The sequence below is a fragment of the Quercus lobata genome, chromosome 2 (assembly GCF_001633185.2).
Source record: "Quercus lobata isolate SW786 chromosome 2, ValleyOak3.0 Primary Assembly, whole genome shotgun sequence".
Taxonomy (NCBI): domain Eukaryota; kingdom Viridiplantae; phylum Streptophyta; class Magnoliopsida; order Fagales; family Fagaceae; genus Quercus; species Quercus lobata.
Window position 1 is genome coordinate 3,749,465 of NC_044905.1, and position 16,691 is coordinate 3,766,155.

General features: G+C 34.1%; 1 protein-coding gene, 1 long non-coding RNA gene and 1 pseudogene across 3 annotated transcripts; all 3 read left to right on the forward strand.

The window, feature by feature from the left end:
• The first annotated feature begins 1,108 nt into the window (after positions 1-1,108).
• LOC115957619 (putative receptor protein kinase ZmPK1) lies at positions 1,109-3,388 on the forward strand. Its single transcript, XM_031075914.1, has one exon. The coding sequence runs from the start codon at positions 1,124-1,126 to the stop codon at positions 3,386-3,388; it is 2,265 nt and encodes a 754-aa protein (XP_030931774.1). The 5' UTR covers positions 1,109-1,123.
• A 3,593-nt stretch (positions 3,389-6,981) lies between these two features.
• LOC115957628 lies at positions 6,982-9,373 on the forward strand (annotated as a pseudogene).
• A 4,977-nt stretch (positions 9,374-14,350) lies between these two features.
• LOC115978228 lies at positions 14,351-16,343 on the forward strand. 2 transcript variants are annotated; one of them, XR_004088669.1, is made up of 2 exons: positions 14,351-14,652; positions 16,093-16,343. It is a non-coding gene; the product is annotated as an uncharacterized LOC115978228 (long non-coding RNA). The 2 variants fall into 2 exon arrangements; XR_004088668.1 differs by having other exon boundaries at positions 14,351-14,643.
• The last annotated feature ends 348 nt before the right edge of the window (positions 16,344-16,691 follow it).

Genomic DNA, 16,691 nt, shown 5'->3' on the forward strand with positions numbered 1-16,691 from the left:
CCAAACAAAAATAATCAGATGGGTGACAAATTTTAGTTTTTGCAATTTTATTTTAATTATTATTATTTTATAATAATGCATGTATAGAAATTTAATTCTTAGATTTTGCTAATAATTCTTTATTTGATAATATGTTTTGGGTGGACGAAATTACAATTTTTGTAAAAAAAATAACCCTAATGGATTATCAACAACAAATTGTTTTCCTAATTGGTCCAATTAATCATTGTTTAAGTATTAAAATTTTGTTATATTTGATTCAATGTTTCAAGACTTTTCTAATTAAAAAGTAAAAAAGTAAATATTCTTTGTATCTTTTGGTGAAATGTATCAAGTCTTTTCCTCCCTCACCCATATACACAAAATTCTTTGCATTTCAATTCACCATTTTCACCTCTTGCACTTCCTCTCCTGTATATATACCTACTTATAGCCATTCATGACATCCCATGTCAAATACAACATACCAAAAATGATTTCATTTATCTTTAATATTTCAACAACAACTACCTAGCTCTAACATTGTTGTCTCATCTAATTCTAACACGTATGAGTTGGCTACAAGCAATGGAGGAGGCATGCATTTTATATTGAGTGACTGTGGTAATTTTGATTTTAAAATCAAACGTTGTAAATTTTTGGATTTTGTAAAAGATGTGACTGATTGTAGGTGCTTGGGATGCATATTTTGTTTTAGAATTAAAGATAAAGAGAAAGACACATTTTATATCAATTTTTATTCTACAATATGCTTATCAAAAACTTTTATTCTATAATATTTTTCCAAAGTTGTTTTTATATTTCTCATTACTTGAACTGAATAATTATAATGGACATATATGTGTAATTTATAATTATTTCTTCTTATGATTAACTCATTACTAACGAAATTCAATAACAATTATACTATAATATATGTACAATATTTTTTTAAACCATCTTATATAAAATATTATAACGTTATCCGTGCATCCTACGATCGACTTATTTTTATAAATAATTATGGTCTTGCCTTGCCGAAGTCCATCACTAGTTTGAGCTTTCAATCATGGGTTTGCCAGTCTTGTTCCTTCTACTCTCTTTGGCATTTTCTTTTCCACTTATATCTTCAGTATTGGTAGTTATGAGTAAAGGCACATCCCTTTCGGTAGAGAAACCAGATATTCTAGTATCACCAAATGGCGACTTCTCTGCTGGCTTTTATTCCGTGGGTGATAATGCCTATTGCTTTGCCATATGGTTTAGCAACTCACGCACCGTAGTTTGGATGGCAAATCGTGACCAGCCAATTAATGGTAAGCACTCAAAGCTCTCTCTCCTCAAAAATGGCAATCTGATCTTAACTGATGCCAAAAAATTAAATGTTTGGACCACAAACACTGTCTCACTCTCCTTTGTCCAATTATTTCTCCACAACACTGGTAACCTTGTTCTATGTAACAATGAAGGTCTTATTTTGTGGGAAAGCTTTCACTTCCCTACAGATACCCTTCTCCCTCAACAACTACTCACTAGAAACACAAAGCTTGTCTCTTCAAGAAGCCAGACCAACTTTTCCTCCGGTTTCTATGAGTTTTTATTCGGAAACGATTACCTTCTTCACATTGTTTATAATAGTCCTGATGTTTCCAGTATTTACTGGTCTTCTACATGGCCTGTGTATAACATTAGTAGAATTGGTGTCCTTAATTCCTTAGGGAACTTTAGTTCATCTGATGGTTTTACTTTTATGTCATTTGACTATGGAGCAGTGCTTCATAGAAGATTGACACTTGATTATGATGGTAATATTCGATTGTATAGTTGGGAAGAGGAGGGAAAGACTTGGGTTGTTTCATGGCAAGCCATTCAAACACCTTGTAACATTCCTGGTGCTTGCGGGGCCAACAGTTTGTGCAGTTATGTTATTGGTTCTGGCCGGAAATGTTCCTGCCTTCCAGGATACAAGATGAAAAATCATAGTGATTGGGCTTATGGTTGTGAACCCCAATTTCATCTCTCTTGCAACAAAAATGAGTCGAAATTTCAGCTATTGTCCCATGCAGACTTTTACGGGAATGATTTTGGGGTCTTCCTCAATTACACCCTCGACCATTGTAAGGATATATGCTTGAAATCATGTGATTGCAAAGCATTCCAATACACCCTTCGCCATGGTTATACAATTTGTTATCCTAAGATGCTATTGCTGAATGGATCTCGTTATCCAAATTTAAATGGAAACATCTATTTGAAATTGCCAAAAAACAAATTCTTGTCCAACAACAATCCTCTAGAAGAATTCAGTTTAAATTGCTCAAGTAAAAGTACACTACAAAGTAGTAAATACAATGAAAACGAGACAGTGAAATTCATGCTTTGGTTTGCCTGTGGAGTAGGAGGACTTGAAATCATCTGTATCTTTGTGGTGTGGTTTCTCTTGATCAAAACCCGAAAAAAATCAAGTGCAGACAAGGAAGGTTATGTTCTTGCTACCACTGGATTCAGATATTTTACCTATGCTGAGCTAAAAAAGGCCACAAAGGGTTTTACTGAAGAGATTGGAAGAGGTGCAGGGGGAATTGTATACAAAGGGGTGTTGCCTGACAGTCGAGTTGCAGCAATCAAGCGTCTCAATGAAGCCAACCAAGGAGAAGGTGAATTTCTAGCAGAAGTAAGCGTCATTGGGAGGATTAACCACATGAACTTAATAGAGATGTGGGGTTATTGTGCAGAGGGAAAGCACAGGCTTTTGGTGTACGAGTACATGGAGCACGGTTCTTTAGCAAAAAACCTCTCAACTAAGACACTTAATTGGGAGAAAAGGTTCAAAATTGCTATGGGCACTGCGAAAGGCCTAGCCTATTTGCATGAGGATTGCTTGGAATGGATTTTACATTGCGATGTAAAACCTCATAATATACTTTTGGACTCTACTTATCAACCAAAGGTGGCAGATTTTGGCCTGTCAAAGCTACAAAATAGAGGTGTTCTTAAGAATTCAAGCTTCTCAAAAATAAGAGGAACCCGTGGTTATATGGCTCCAGAGTGGGTTTTCAATCTACCTATTACCTCCAAAGTGGATGTTTATAGCTATGGGATTGTTGTGCTAGAAATTGTGACCGGAAAGGGGCCATCAAGGAGTGTCCATGCTATAGATGATGGTGGGGAGGTAGAGCACAAAAGGCTGGTTACGTGGGTGAGAGAAAATATGAAGAAAGCGGCTGCAAATATTTCCTCACTTGAAAACATCATTGATCCAATGTTGGAAGGTAAATATGATATGGGGGAGATGGAAGCTTTGGTTCAAGTTGCTCTACAATGCGTAGAAGAAGATAAAGATGCAAGACCTACCATGAGCCAAGTAGTTGAGATGCTCTCATACCAAGAAAAAGATTCAGTCCCATGACCTACTAAATATGATATGTCTAGTGACTACCAAATTCCATTCATAAAGCAAGCATAGTTGTGAACCCGTTACCCAATAAATTGGAGTATCTCCTATAGTCCTATACGTTGGGTTGGCATTTTGGTTTAGCATCCACTTTGATGTGAAATAGGTGAGTGTGTGTGTTTTTAAATTTATTTAACCTTTTCATTAGCTTGCATCTTCCCTTTAAACTAGTTATGTACCTACAACAACATGAGTCAATAAAATCTGTGACTTAATTCCTCGTTTGTTAGATAATTCTTCTCCATCCTTTTCCAAAGATTAAAAATTCAATAATTTGATAAAAATTTTGGCTAAAACATATTGTTGATCTCTAAAGTTTAGCAATTTTAGTTCCTGAAATTTAAAGTTATCACTTTTAATTCTTAACAAACTTAAAATAATTGCTTTTAGTCCCTAAATAATTTAAAGTGATCAATCTTAGTCCCTAACAAACTCTAAGTAATAGCTTGTGCAATCACTTTAAACTTTGTTAATTGAGAGAGAGAGAGAGAGAGAATAATTTATTAATATTTTTGTGTCAAGAATTGTGTAGGGGACTACCTTTTTATATAAGCATATATGTGTGTAGCTCAAGTAAAAGGAGCGTGGGGCAAGTAATTTATAGCACAAGTAATAAAACATTAGGACTAAGTCCATTGGGCTAGACCATAATATATACTAACAAACTTTAGGGACTAAATTCGCTAGTATTTTAAATTTTGAAGACCAACAATTTTTTTAAGCCTAAATGATATTAATTAATTATGTAAGTTTTTTTTTTTTTTTTTAAGGATAATATTATTAAGGAGGATAGCTAACCCCTATCAAAAGGAACCAAACGTTCATACACTGTACCAACATGGTCCAAATTTAAAGTAACAAATACACATTAGAATGAGGGTCATAAAACAAAACAAAATCCTGAGCTCAGTGGACAATCCGCTAGGCAAGCGGATCAACACACTTGTTAGCCTTTGTATAGTAGTAGGATATACTAACTTGAGGAATTCTCCTTAGAATTTCCCTGCAATCAATCACAATAATAGCATTAGAATTGTTAGCAAGATTAGGGTCTTTAAGAAAATCAACAATAATCTTAACATCTAGCTCAATTTTTACTAAATGCAAATTAAGGGAAATGGAAAGACTAATTTCAATAGTAGCATTAGAATTATTAGCAAGATTATGGTCTTTAAGAAGATCAACAATAATCTTAGCATCTAGCTCAATTTCTACTGCCCGCAAATTAAGGGAAATGGAAGTCCGATTCCATTCCTCAGCCCACAACTCAGCAACCAAACTAGATTTTTTTTTTTTTTTTTTTTCATCTTGCTTCATTAAGTTTGAGATTTTTTATATTGGTCCATCAAAATTTGAATCCGTTCTCAAAAAATGGCAAAATGCTCCTTTTGTCCATCAAGGTGCCGAAGGGGAGGTTTTATTTATCATCATCTGAATTCACTGGAGTGAATATGAATTTTCTAAGATTTTAAATTTTTCTCTCCTTTGCAAGCCCAGAGGAGTCAGGCTTTACCTTAGATTTTCTAACCATGTCTAGCCAGATGAATAATTTGTTCAAGCAGCCCAGTCCATTAAAAAGGTTATTCCAGTCTAGACTCTAGACACCATTCTCTGGACCTTCATTTGTTAAATTATAAAAGCTAAACATCGACAAGGTAAATTGCGAGTGCCATAAACAACGCCAAGGCCATACCCAACCAACAAAATAGAAGTACCTGTAAAGCGCAGACGGCTATGGCATCTCGAGAAATCTAGAGATGTTGTATAAAATTACGTAGAATCATGTTATTATTTTCTCAGGTTTTTTTTTTTTTTTTTTGGATGAAACAGAATAATATTACTTATAATTAAAAGCATAATACAGAACAAAGAGCCTAAGAAGACTCAAGACTCAAAGAAAAAAAAAGTCTGCAAAGACACATGAAAACCCGTTAAAAAAGAGCTAACACCAACTCTAGCTAAAGACAACGCTAGACAAGACAAACCAGCGTTAGAGTGTTAAACAGAGCTATATATTAGCCCATCATTGTGCAAGATATAGAATAATGCCCCAATTAACAATAAAAATTAAATAATCACCACTGCGCAACCTTAGTATGGTAATCACTTCACAAGTACAAAATTCTTATAAAATAAGAGATAAGGATTAGAATTCAAGTTTTTAAGAATGAGTTTCACATACATTTATACTTAAATTAGATTAGAATAAAATTTATATTTTGTATAAAAAAAAATCCTCAACTTTTTATTTTTTATTTTCTGAAATGATAACAATCCTCAACTTTAATAATTATGAATAACTACTTTAGTAGTAGAATTTTTTTACATTAAAAAGAGGAAGGAGATGGGGAGAGAGACTAAGGGTGCGTTTGGATACTACTTATTTTGCTGAAAACTGAAAACTGAAAACAATAAAAATAATAATAATTTTTTATTACTGTTCACACAAAAAATACTATTTGCTTGTTTGCAGTGCAAGAGGTGCTAGTCCTGGACGTGGACGCGCTGGACGTGATCCAAACGGGTACGCGTCCACGTCTGGCGTTTTTTGGCTTCTTTTTTTTTTTTTACCAGCGCCTATTGCACTGTTCATGGGACATGAACAATGCAAATAAGCAAATGAACAGTTTTTTTGGTGTGAACAGTAATCTAAAAATAATTTTTTTAATATTTTTAATTTTTAATTTTCAGCAAAATAAACAGTATTTAAACAGACCCTAAATGGGAGACCATCTGTCTAATTTATCTGTCAAAAAATCCTCATTAGGACTTTGAAACGTAAAATACGTTCAGTACTATTGGTTGAATAACAGTGCAAAGTCACAGCAGCAAAAAAATAGGAGTGCAAAGTCACATCAGCAATAACTTAGAACTTTCAACAGAAATGATTAAATTAAAAAAATAAATAAATAAAGATCTTATCTTTGATCGTATTTTTTCCACACTACAATCAAGCAGATGTAATGAATCTTGGGAGGCATCTCTCAACTTATTTTGTTCCCCACTACCAGATCAAGACAAGTTGACTCTGGTCTATTTGAACTAATTAGTACGTAAGCCATTTTCCAGGTCCAAGTTTAATTCAATTAGGAGAATTTTTAATTTAGCAGCCCACCCTTGAAAAAAAAAAAAAAAAAACACCCACACATCACATTTCTTACACGTCCCCTAAAATTTGTAATGTTTTTTTAGCATTTTTCATATTTAAATAAAATAGAGAATTATATTTTAGAGAGTGATTAGCTAACCTAATATAGACAAGACAATGTGAGTGCTCTTGCCTCTAAAACGCGTTCTAATTCTGCTGACTATGAATTTAGATTCAAAATTGAAACAGTACATCTCATCGACCCAAAAAAGCAATCATGGTTTAATGTCCAATAATGTCGTACCATTGTGCTTCAAGTCTACCCTCTACATCATAATTTTTGAAGAGAATTTTTCGGTAGGAATAGACTTTATTGGTTTTAAATAGAAATTAATTACGTTCTTGCTTAAACTAAAAAAAATAAAATTACGTTCTTGCTTTGCCCTGCCCAATACCTCTCATGGGTTCGCCACCCTTCTTCCTTCTACTCTCTTTCGTATTTTCTTTCCCACTTTCAGCTTCAACAATAGTCGTTATCAGCAGATTCAGTACAGGTACATCCCTGTTTGTAGAGAAACCAGATATTCTAATATCACCAAATCGCGACTTCTCTGCTGGCTTTTATTCCGTGGGTGATAATGCCTATTGCTTTGCCATTTGGTTTAGCAACTCACGCACCGTAGTTTGGATGGCAAACCGTGACAACCCAGTTAATGGAAAGCACTCAAAGCTCTCTCTCTTCGATACTGGCAATCTCATCTTAACTGATGCCACTAAGTTAAATGTCACCGTTTGGGCCACAAACACTGTCTCACTCTCCTCAGTCCAACTATTTCTCAACGACACCGGTAATCTTGTTCTATGTGACAAGGAAGGTATTGTTTTGTGGCAGAGCTTTGACTTCCCTACAGATACCCTTCTTCCTCAACAACTACTCACTAGAAAAACAAAGCTTGTCTCTTCAAGAAGCCAGACCAACTTTTCCTCTGGTTTCTATGAGCTTTCCTTCAACAACGATAACCTTCTTCGGCTTGTTTATAATGGCTTAGATGTTTCTGATATTTATTGGTTTTATTCAGGGCTTGAAGATTACAATAATAGCATACTTGTCTTTAATTCCTTAGGGAATTTAAGTCCATCCGATGATTTTACCATTATGTCTGCCGACTATGGAGCAATGCTTCATAGAAGATTGACACTTGATTATGATGGTAATATTCGATTGTACGGTTGGGAAGAGGAGAGGCAGAGTTGGGTTGTTTCATGGCAAGCCATTCAGAGACCTTGCATCATTGCTGGTGCTTGTGGGGCCAACAGTTTTTGCAGTTACGTTATTGGTTATGGCAGGAAATGTTCCTGCCCATCAGGATACAAGATGAAAAATCGTAGCGATTGGGCTGATGGCTGTGAACTCGAAGTTGAACTCTCTTGCAAGGAAAATGAGTCGGGGTTTCTGATGTTATCCCATGTTGACTTTTACTCGTATTATGGGAATGATTTTGGGAACTTCCTCAATTACACATTTGATCAATGTAGGGATCTATGTTTGGCAGCATGTGATTGCATAGCGTTCGAATACAACTTCAACAAGGAGGCTGGTTATTCAAAATGTTATCCTAAGACACGATTGCTAAATGGGTATCGTTCGCCAGAATTAAATGGAGACGTCTATCTGAAACTACCAAAAAGCTATATCTTGTCCCACCACAATCCTCTAGAAGAATTCAATTTAAATTGCGCAGGTGATGGTACACTACAAAGCGGTAAAAACAGCACAGAGAAATTCATGCTCTGGTTTGCTTGTGGAGTGGGTGGACTTTAAATCATCTCTTTCTTTCTGGCGTGGTTTCTTCTCATCAAAACACAGAAAAGTTTAGGTGTTGCCAAGCAAGCCTATGATCGTGCTGCCATTGGATTCAGAAAATTTACATATACAGAACTAAAAAAGGCCACAGAGAGTTTTAGTGAGGAGATTGGAAGAGGTGCAGGAGGGATTGTCTACAAAGGGGTGTTGTCTGACAATCGAGTTGCCGCAATCAAACATCTCAATGAAGCCAGCCAAGGAGAAGGTGAATTTCTAGCTGAAGTAACCATCATTGGAAGGATTAACCACATGAACTTAATAGAGATGTGGGGGTATTGCACAGAGGGAAAGCAGGCTTTTGGTGTATGAGTACATGGAGCATGGTTCTTTAGCAGATAACCTCTCAGTCAATGTACTTGATTGGGAAAAAAGGTTCAAAATTATCATGGGCACTGCGAAGGGCCTAGCCTATTTGCATGAGGATTGCTTGGACTGGATTTTACATTGCGATGTAAAATCTCAAAATATACTTTTGGACTCAACTTATCAACCAAAGGTGGCAGATTTTGGCCTGTCCAAACTTCAAAATAGAGATGTCCTTAAGAATTCAAGCTTCTCAAAGATAAGAGGAACCCGAGGTTATATGGCTCCGGAGTGGGTTTTCAATCTACCTATCACCTCCAAAGTGGATGTTTATAGCTATGGGATTGTTGTTCTGGAAATGGTGACCGGAAAGGATCCATCAAGGAGTGTCCATGCTATAAATGATGGTGGGGTGGCAGAGCATAAAAGGCTGGTTACATGGGTGAGGGAAAAAATGAATAAAGCAGCTGCAAATACTTCTTTACTTGAAGAGATCATTGATCCACTGTTGGAAGGTAAATATGACATATTTGAAATGAAAGCTTTGGTTCAGGTTGCTCTACAATGCATAGAAGAAGACAAAGATGTAAGACCTACCATGAACCAAGTAGTTGAGATGCTCTTACTCCAAGAAAAAGTTAGTGATGGTGTTACATATAACGAGTGCAATCTTATGGCCTACTAAATATAATATGTCAAGTGACTTCAAAATTTATTTCATAAAGCAAGCATAGCTGTATTATAATAATAATAATAATAAAGTAAGCATAGTTGTGAACCTTGTTCTCTCCTATAGTTCAACATATTGGGCTGGCATTTAGCATTCACTTCCATGCGAAATAAGTGTGTGTGTGTGTTTTATATATATATATATATATATATATGTAATTTATTTAACCTTTTCATCAACTTGCATCTTCCCTTTAAACTAGTCATGCACCTGCAACAACGTGATTCAGTAAAGTCTCTGTCTGAATTGTTAGAATAAAACTTCAATAATATGATAAAAATTTAGGTTAAAATATATTGTTTGTCTCTAAAGTTTAAATATTGGCAGTTTTAGTCACTAAAATTTAAATTGATCACTTTTAATCCTTAACAAACTTAAAATAGTCACTTTTAATCCCTAAAAAATTTACAAAGGTCAATCTTGGACCCTAACAAACTCTAAGTGATTGCTTGTTGTCTTGTGGAATGATAATGTGTCAACTTATAATTTGACCATGTCATATAAGGGATTAAATATGATCACTTTAAACTTTATTAATAAATTAAATTAATGTATAGAGAGAGAGAGAGAGAGAGAGAGAGAGAAAATAATCTATTAATATTTTTGTGTTAAGAATTGTGCAGGGAAACTACCTTTTTATTTAAGTATTTATGATATATGTGTAGCACAAGTAATCGGAGTGTAGGGCAAGTAATTTATACTACAGGTAATAAAATATTGAGCCAGTAATATATACTAACAAACTTTAGAGACTAAATTCACTAATATGTTAAATTTTGAAGGCCAACAATATATTGAAGCGTAAATAGTATTTACTTAATTATGTAATTTTTTTTCCTTTTTTTGGATAAAAAGGATAATATTATTAAGGAGGGCAGCTAGCTTCCATCAATAAGGAAACCAACATTCATACAATGTACCAACACAGTCCAAATTAAGTAACAAAATACACGTCAGTCTTCAAAAGGAGGCTCATAAAACAAAACAAAATCCTGAGCATAGTGGACATCCCGCCAGGCAAGTGCATCAATTCACTTGTTAGCCTTCCTATAGCAGTGAGAGATTCTAACTTGAGGAATTTTCCTTAAGACTTTCCCTGCAATCAGCCAAAATAGTAACATCAGAATTGTTAGCAAGATCTGGCCCATCAGGGTCTTTAAGAAAATCAACAACAATCTAAGCATCTAGCTCAATTTTCACTTCCTCCAAATTAAGGAAAATGCATAGTCTAATTCTATATATCCTTCACAGCCCACAACTCAGCAGCCACACTTGAAGTAAATGTAAGTTTGTAACTTCTTCTATTTTTTTTTTTGGGTAACTTTTTTTTTTTTTGGATAAGAAGTTTTGTAACTTTAATATGAAAGAATGTTTTAGGGACCGTTTGGTAACGTTGTTTTAGTAACGTTATTTGTATTTTTTGGAAATATGTGTGGGTGAAAAAATGTGTAGAAATACATATAATATTGTTTAAAAACTGAAAATTGTTCCTCAAAATGCCATACCAAACGACCCCTTAAATTTTGTACACATGTGATAGAAAATAAATTATTTGGTACCAATACCACCAAACATAAATAAGAGAGTTTTTACGCGAATTTGCACTGAGCAACTACATCAGTTGATACAAAAAATTTTCCATTTTTTATTAAAAAAAACCTACTTTTTCTATTTTACACTCCCATTTTTACAAAACACCCACATCAATTAGTCTATTATGCACATTTATTCAAATAAAATATTCATTTCTTTAACACTGTCATCTCTCTCACAAACCTAACACAACCCATACAGCCACCATCTCTCTTAAGATCAACACCTCTAGCCTCCCACTGTGCAACAAGATCGACACCAAAATTCAAAAAAAAAAAAACAATAAAAAAAAATCCACTAACCCACACCCACAATCCACACCGATATCACACCGGAATCCACACAACCCACCAACCCACACCCACAATCACTATCACGGCAGCCTCAAGCTTAACCAAAAAACTAGAAAAACAAACACAGTAGAATAAAAAATGGATCAAAACCCACTTATCAAGATCGTCGCCTTGCCCTAAGCAACAAGATCGACGCCTTCGGCCGCCCACTGTGCAACAACGAGAAACAAAGTCAAGCGGTGGTGATGGCAATGGCGAGAGACATTCGACCCCATTCAACCTGAAACCCACTGATCAACCCCATTTAACCCGAAAACAACGAGAAACAAAGGAAGAAAGAGAGAGCGGTAGCGGTGGCAATCGGCGAAAGCTAGAGGAAGAAAGATTGATGAGATGAGAGAAAGAGAGAGTTGTGCGCCTGAGAGAGTCTCTGATGAAATGAGAAAAAGAAAGGGAGGTGATAGTCAGGTACAGAGAGGAGAGAAAAAAATTATTAAGATATTAATTGCACATGTTACAATTACTACAACAATTGTACATTTATGCACAAGTTTACAGTCACTGATGTGGGTGTTTTTTTGCTCAAAATGTGTAAAATTAGTCTTTTTTTTTTCCATTTTGCACAACTTTGCATCAACTAATGCAATTGCTCCAATATGAATTGTCTAAGCAGCCCAGGCCTGTATAAGATTTTAAATTTCTTTCTTTCTATTGCAAGCCCAGAGGAGGTAGGCTTTAGCCTAGATTTTCAAATGAATGATTTGTTCAAGCAGCCCCATTAATTAAAATGGTTATTATAGTCTAGAGTCTAGACTCTCTACCTTTTGTTAAGGACAAAACTTAAGTATAGTACTTAGATGATATTTTTTACGTTCTTCTTTAAAAATTCAACCATATGGCAGTACTTAATTAGAAATACACTTCCATCCCATGAGAAAATAGCCACATTGTTGAATCTTAGGGTGTGTTTGTTTGGAGGTGAAATAGGGTGGATGGAAAACTTTGGAAAGAAAATGGGAATGAAAACTTTTCTGAGTATGTTTGGTTGGGTAGGGAGGAAGGAAAATAAATGGTAAGACCCACCAAAAAGTTTTCTCCTCAAAATGGAGAGAAAACTAAAGAGAGAAAATAGGGCTGCCTAATGGACAAAAATGCCCATGTCCAATTCTTTTTCTTTTTTTCTTTTTCCTTTTTTTTTTATGATGGGCAAGTTGCCTCTTTCCCTTCTTTTTTTTTTTTTTTTTTTTTTTTTCCTGGATGTTGCTTTATTATTTTCTTTTTTTCATTTTTTGATTTCCTGGGCTGTGGCACGTTGCCTTTTCTTTCTTTTTTCTTGGACGTTGCCTTTTTTTTTTTTTTTTTTTTAATTTCTGGGCTGTGGGTGTGATAGTTGTTTTGTTTTTCTTCTTTTTTTCTTTTTTTTTTTCTTTTTTTTGGTTTAGATAGAAATCATTTTTATTTTTTTAATAAATTGGATGATTGCTTTTTTTTTTTTTTTGTCACTTCGGGCCCTTAAATTGGGAACTTAAGGAATAACACCTAAGTATTGTACCTAAATTTTGCCCTTTTGTTAAATAATTAAATTATAAAAGCTAAAGCCATACCCATTTACAAGCTATGTGTTAAGTGTTAACCAACAAAATAGAAAGTACTTGTAAATCTACAGTTTCTAAAGTACACTACAGGTTCGATAGATTGTAATATGGATTTAAATAAAGAATTTTCAGTAAATAAAAGTTTCCCTTGCTTCTATTTGATTGGGAATGGAAAAGTTGAGGGATGAAAAACTTATTTGTTTGGTTAAAGAGAAAAATAGGATTATTAAAAATGTGGTTTGTCTAAATTTACTATTATATCCTTATTTCATTATATAGAAGAAATACTTTTTATTTGTAATAAATTATTTATTTATAAATTAAAAATAATAAAATAACATTTTATAAAATTAAAAAAAAAAATTCTTTGTTATTATATTTTTACATTTATAAAAAAAAATAGGGAAAAGTAGCACAAAGATGGATACTGAACATGTATAAAAAAAAATAAAAATAATAATAAAAAAAGGTGGGGGGGGGGTGGGGAAGGGTATATGGCATCAACAAAAACAACCAAAAAGAAAAACAGGAAAAAAATATTAGAAAAAGAAAAGAAGAGAGAGAACTGGAAAAGAACAAGCAGAAAATGAGGAAAAGTATTGACTCACCTGTAGCAAAGTCAATTGAGTTTTCTTTCCAATTAGAGAGAAAACATTTTAGTGGGTTTGAGGAGAAAATACATGAGCCCCACTAAAATCCCTCCAACTTTCCACCCCAATCAAACAACCCGAAAATCCCTTTTCTATCTCCCATTTTCTATCCTCCCTTTTTAAAGGGTTCAATTGGATAGGGGATGGAAAAGTGGGAGGCAATGAAAAAGTGGGAATATAAAAGAGATTTTAGTTTCTGTTATTTGAGTTTGGTTGGGGGTAGAATAGTGGAGGGTTGGAAAATTCATTTGTTTGGTTGAGGAGAAAAAATGGGAGGACAGAAAATGTGGTTTATCTAAATTTACTCTTATGTCCTTATTACATATAAATATATATATATATATATATACACACATATATACTTTTCTTTGTAATAAAATATTACTTATTTATCGATTAAAATTAAAAAATTATACCTTTTTTTTCTCTTTGTTTTTATATTTATTATATTTTTTATAAAACAATTGGGGGGGGGGAAGAGAGCAAAAAGATGGACACTAAAAAAGAAAAAAAATAGAAAAAAGAAAAGAAGAGGGAGAAAAATGAAAATAGCAAGCAAAAAAGGGGAGAAAATAACAAATAATGAGGAAAAAAAAAAACAGAGAGAGAGATGACTTTTGTTGTCCGGTTCATCACTAGAAAAGGGATCCAAATCCTCTCCATTTCAATATGAAATGGAGAGTGTCCAGTTAAGGGCTAAGATTGATTTAAAATCAATCTATGGCCTAAAATCAGCCATGCCATTTAAAATACACTTAACAGAACAATGAGCCTTAATTAACATTAGTTTTCAACGTTTCTTCTGTCTCTATGGGTTCTCCCTTTCTCTGTCTCTCTCATCAGAGATCCATGGCTCCTTCAACTTTTACCCACACGACCACTGAACCGACATCACTACATCAATGATGCTCCGACAACCTCTCCACCCCAGTCGTGAATCAATGGTTTTTCGGCCATGGCTGGGCTTTGTTGAGAGTGAGATGAGTGAAAGAGCCCAGAGTCAAAAGAAGAAAACCCAGCCATGGCCGACTTCTCCTTGAACGCACATCACCGCCATTGACAGATCTTATGACTAGAATCACCTCGAATATCTAGTAAGGAAGGTTGATATCAGCTTTCTAAACCCCACCCCAAAAAAAAAAAAAAATCTGAGTAGTTCAAAATTTGTTATTTGATATATGGTTTTGTTCTTTCTTTTCTTGTTTTCTTTGTCAAAGAGCATCCTTATGTTTCATTTATAGCACTAAAGATTATCCCTTACTTTGATTGAATTTTTTTTCCTTTCCTTGCTATAGATCTGTGGTAACTGTAGTAGGTGTATATGAGCTTCTCTCATCTCGATTTCTCTCTCTTTTTACCCTCGGATCTCATTTTATTTCAGTTTTGATTAGTTTGATGACTATGTTTTCTTGTTGAGTGTAAAGCTTGATGATTTTGCTTGAATTTGAAATTTGGGTTTTGTGGGTCTCTAGGCTTTGGCATTAACTAAGAGTAAGTTCTGATATCAATTGATTGAAAAATCATAAAATCTTTTTTTCATTTAAGTTATATATTTATATAATAATAATATGTTGAATAAACAATATATAAAATTTTGTTAAACTTTGAAGTTTCAAAATATAAAATCTATTCAACCTATCTTGGGGAAAACATGACTGATTTGAATGCTTAATGTAAGTTTGGTAGACATCAGGATTATAATTGCAATTTGAAATGAGCTTTCATGGTTATCACTTTTTAATTCATTGATTGATTGTTAAAGAGTTTTGGTCGTTCGTGGGGTTCAATGGATAATAAACTTCATTTGGAAAGGTCTCTTTGGAAGGCATAGAAGTAGTGTTACTAGGATAACCAATTCCTATTTGTTTACATGGACTTCGTTAATAATATGAATTTTTATTTTTAGCTTGTCATTATTTATGCTGCTTGTATATAGATTTCCTCTATAAAAAAATAAAAAAATAAAAAAAAATAAAAAAAAAATGTATCACTTGTCAAATAAAAAAGGCTTAAATGAGGTAATCTTAAAATCTCTTATGGCAGTTTGGTTTTGTGTTTACAAGAATTGATATATTATTAAAGACTTCTCTTGGCATTGATCGAATCCATCTTGTTGCAAAATTTGTCTGAAACCAAAGTCTAGCTTTTATTGAAGCCTCCACGATTGCATCCTGAACTGCTACTAGGTAAGATGCTGAAACACTACTCGCTCCCCACTGAAGATTAAATCTACCCTGAAGTCCTTTGCTTCATATGCAAAACCACTCCATTTGAATTTCCTTTGCCTGCACCCAGCCACTTTGATGATGAGTTGCCAATCCCTGTTGGAGACAGGGTTTTGAGTCAGCTAGCTGTGATCTTGAGATTGGGATTGTCCATTTTTAAAGGCCTCCTTATACCTGAGTGAAAGAAGGCTTAAAAATTGTTAAAGAACTTTGCTAGGACTTGAAAACTGTTTAGTGCTGAGACCTACTTATGTTGTGAGGCATATTGATATTTTTTGTATCTAACAAACCTTCTTTCTTATTTTCTCCTTTCTGTAGGGCATCATTTTGGTATAATTGTTGGGGAGTCAAGCCATTAGAAATTGTCCAAATCTGCAAAATCTTCTCCAAAAGTAGATCTTCAAGGATGCAAGACTTTCTTCTTCTTTTTTCTTGCCCAATTTTCTATGAGAATCATGTATTGTCAACAATCATGTTGTTATGGTTTCAATAGAACTCTTGTTATCATGGCTTCATGGTCTTGTGATCAAAATGTTCATTTTAATAAACTTTTGATCATTTTTGGATCACTGCCCAGGTAGACTTTCAATGAAGATTCTTGAATTCAAAATTTCCTTTGTACTAGTGTAAAATTTGAATGAGTTTGTTAGCAAAAAATTTGATATTTAATCAAACAGATAATGTCATTGATTTTATTTCATAGCTTATGTAACTTAACCCCTGATACACTGTCACAAACTTCAATGTTCAAAATTATTATTAAGCAATGAAGCATAATCCTGTTTCAATTTGTTCAAACTTCAAACTAAAATCACAAGGTGACAAAGTTCACCACTCAACCCGGCACATTGCTGCTCTTCAATCATCTGGTGCTTATCATATTGCTGAAATCCATATTAATCATGGTAGTGGTAAGA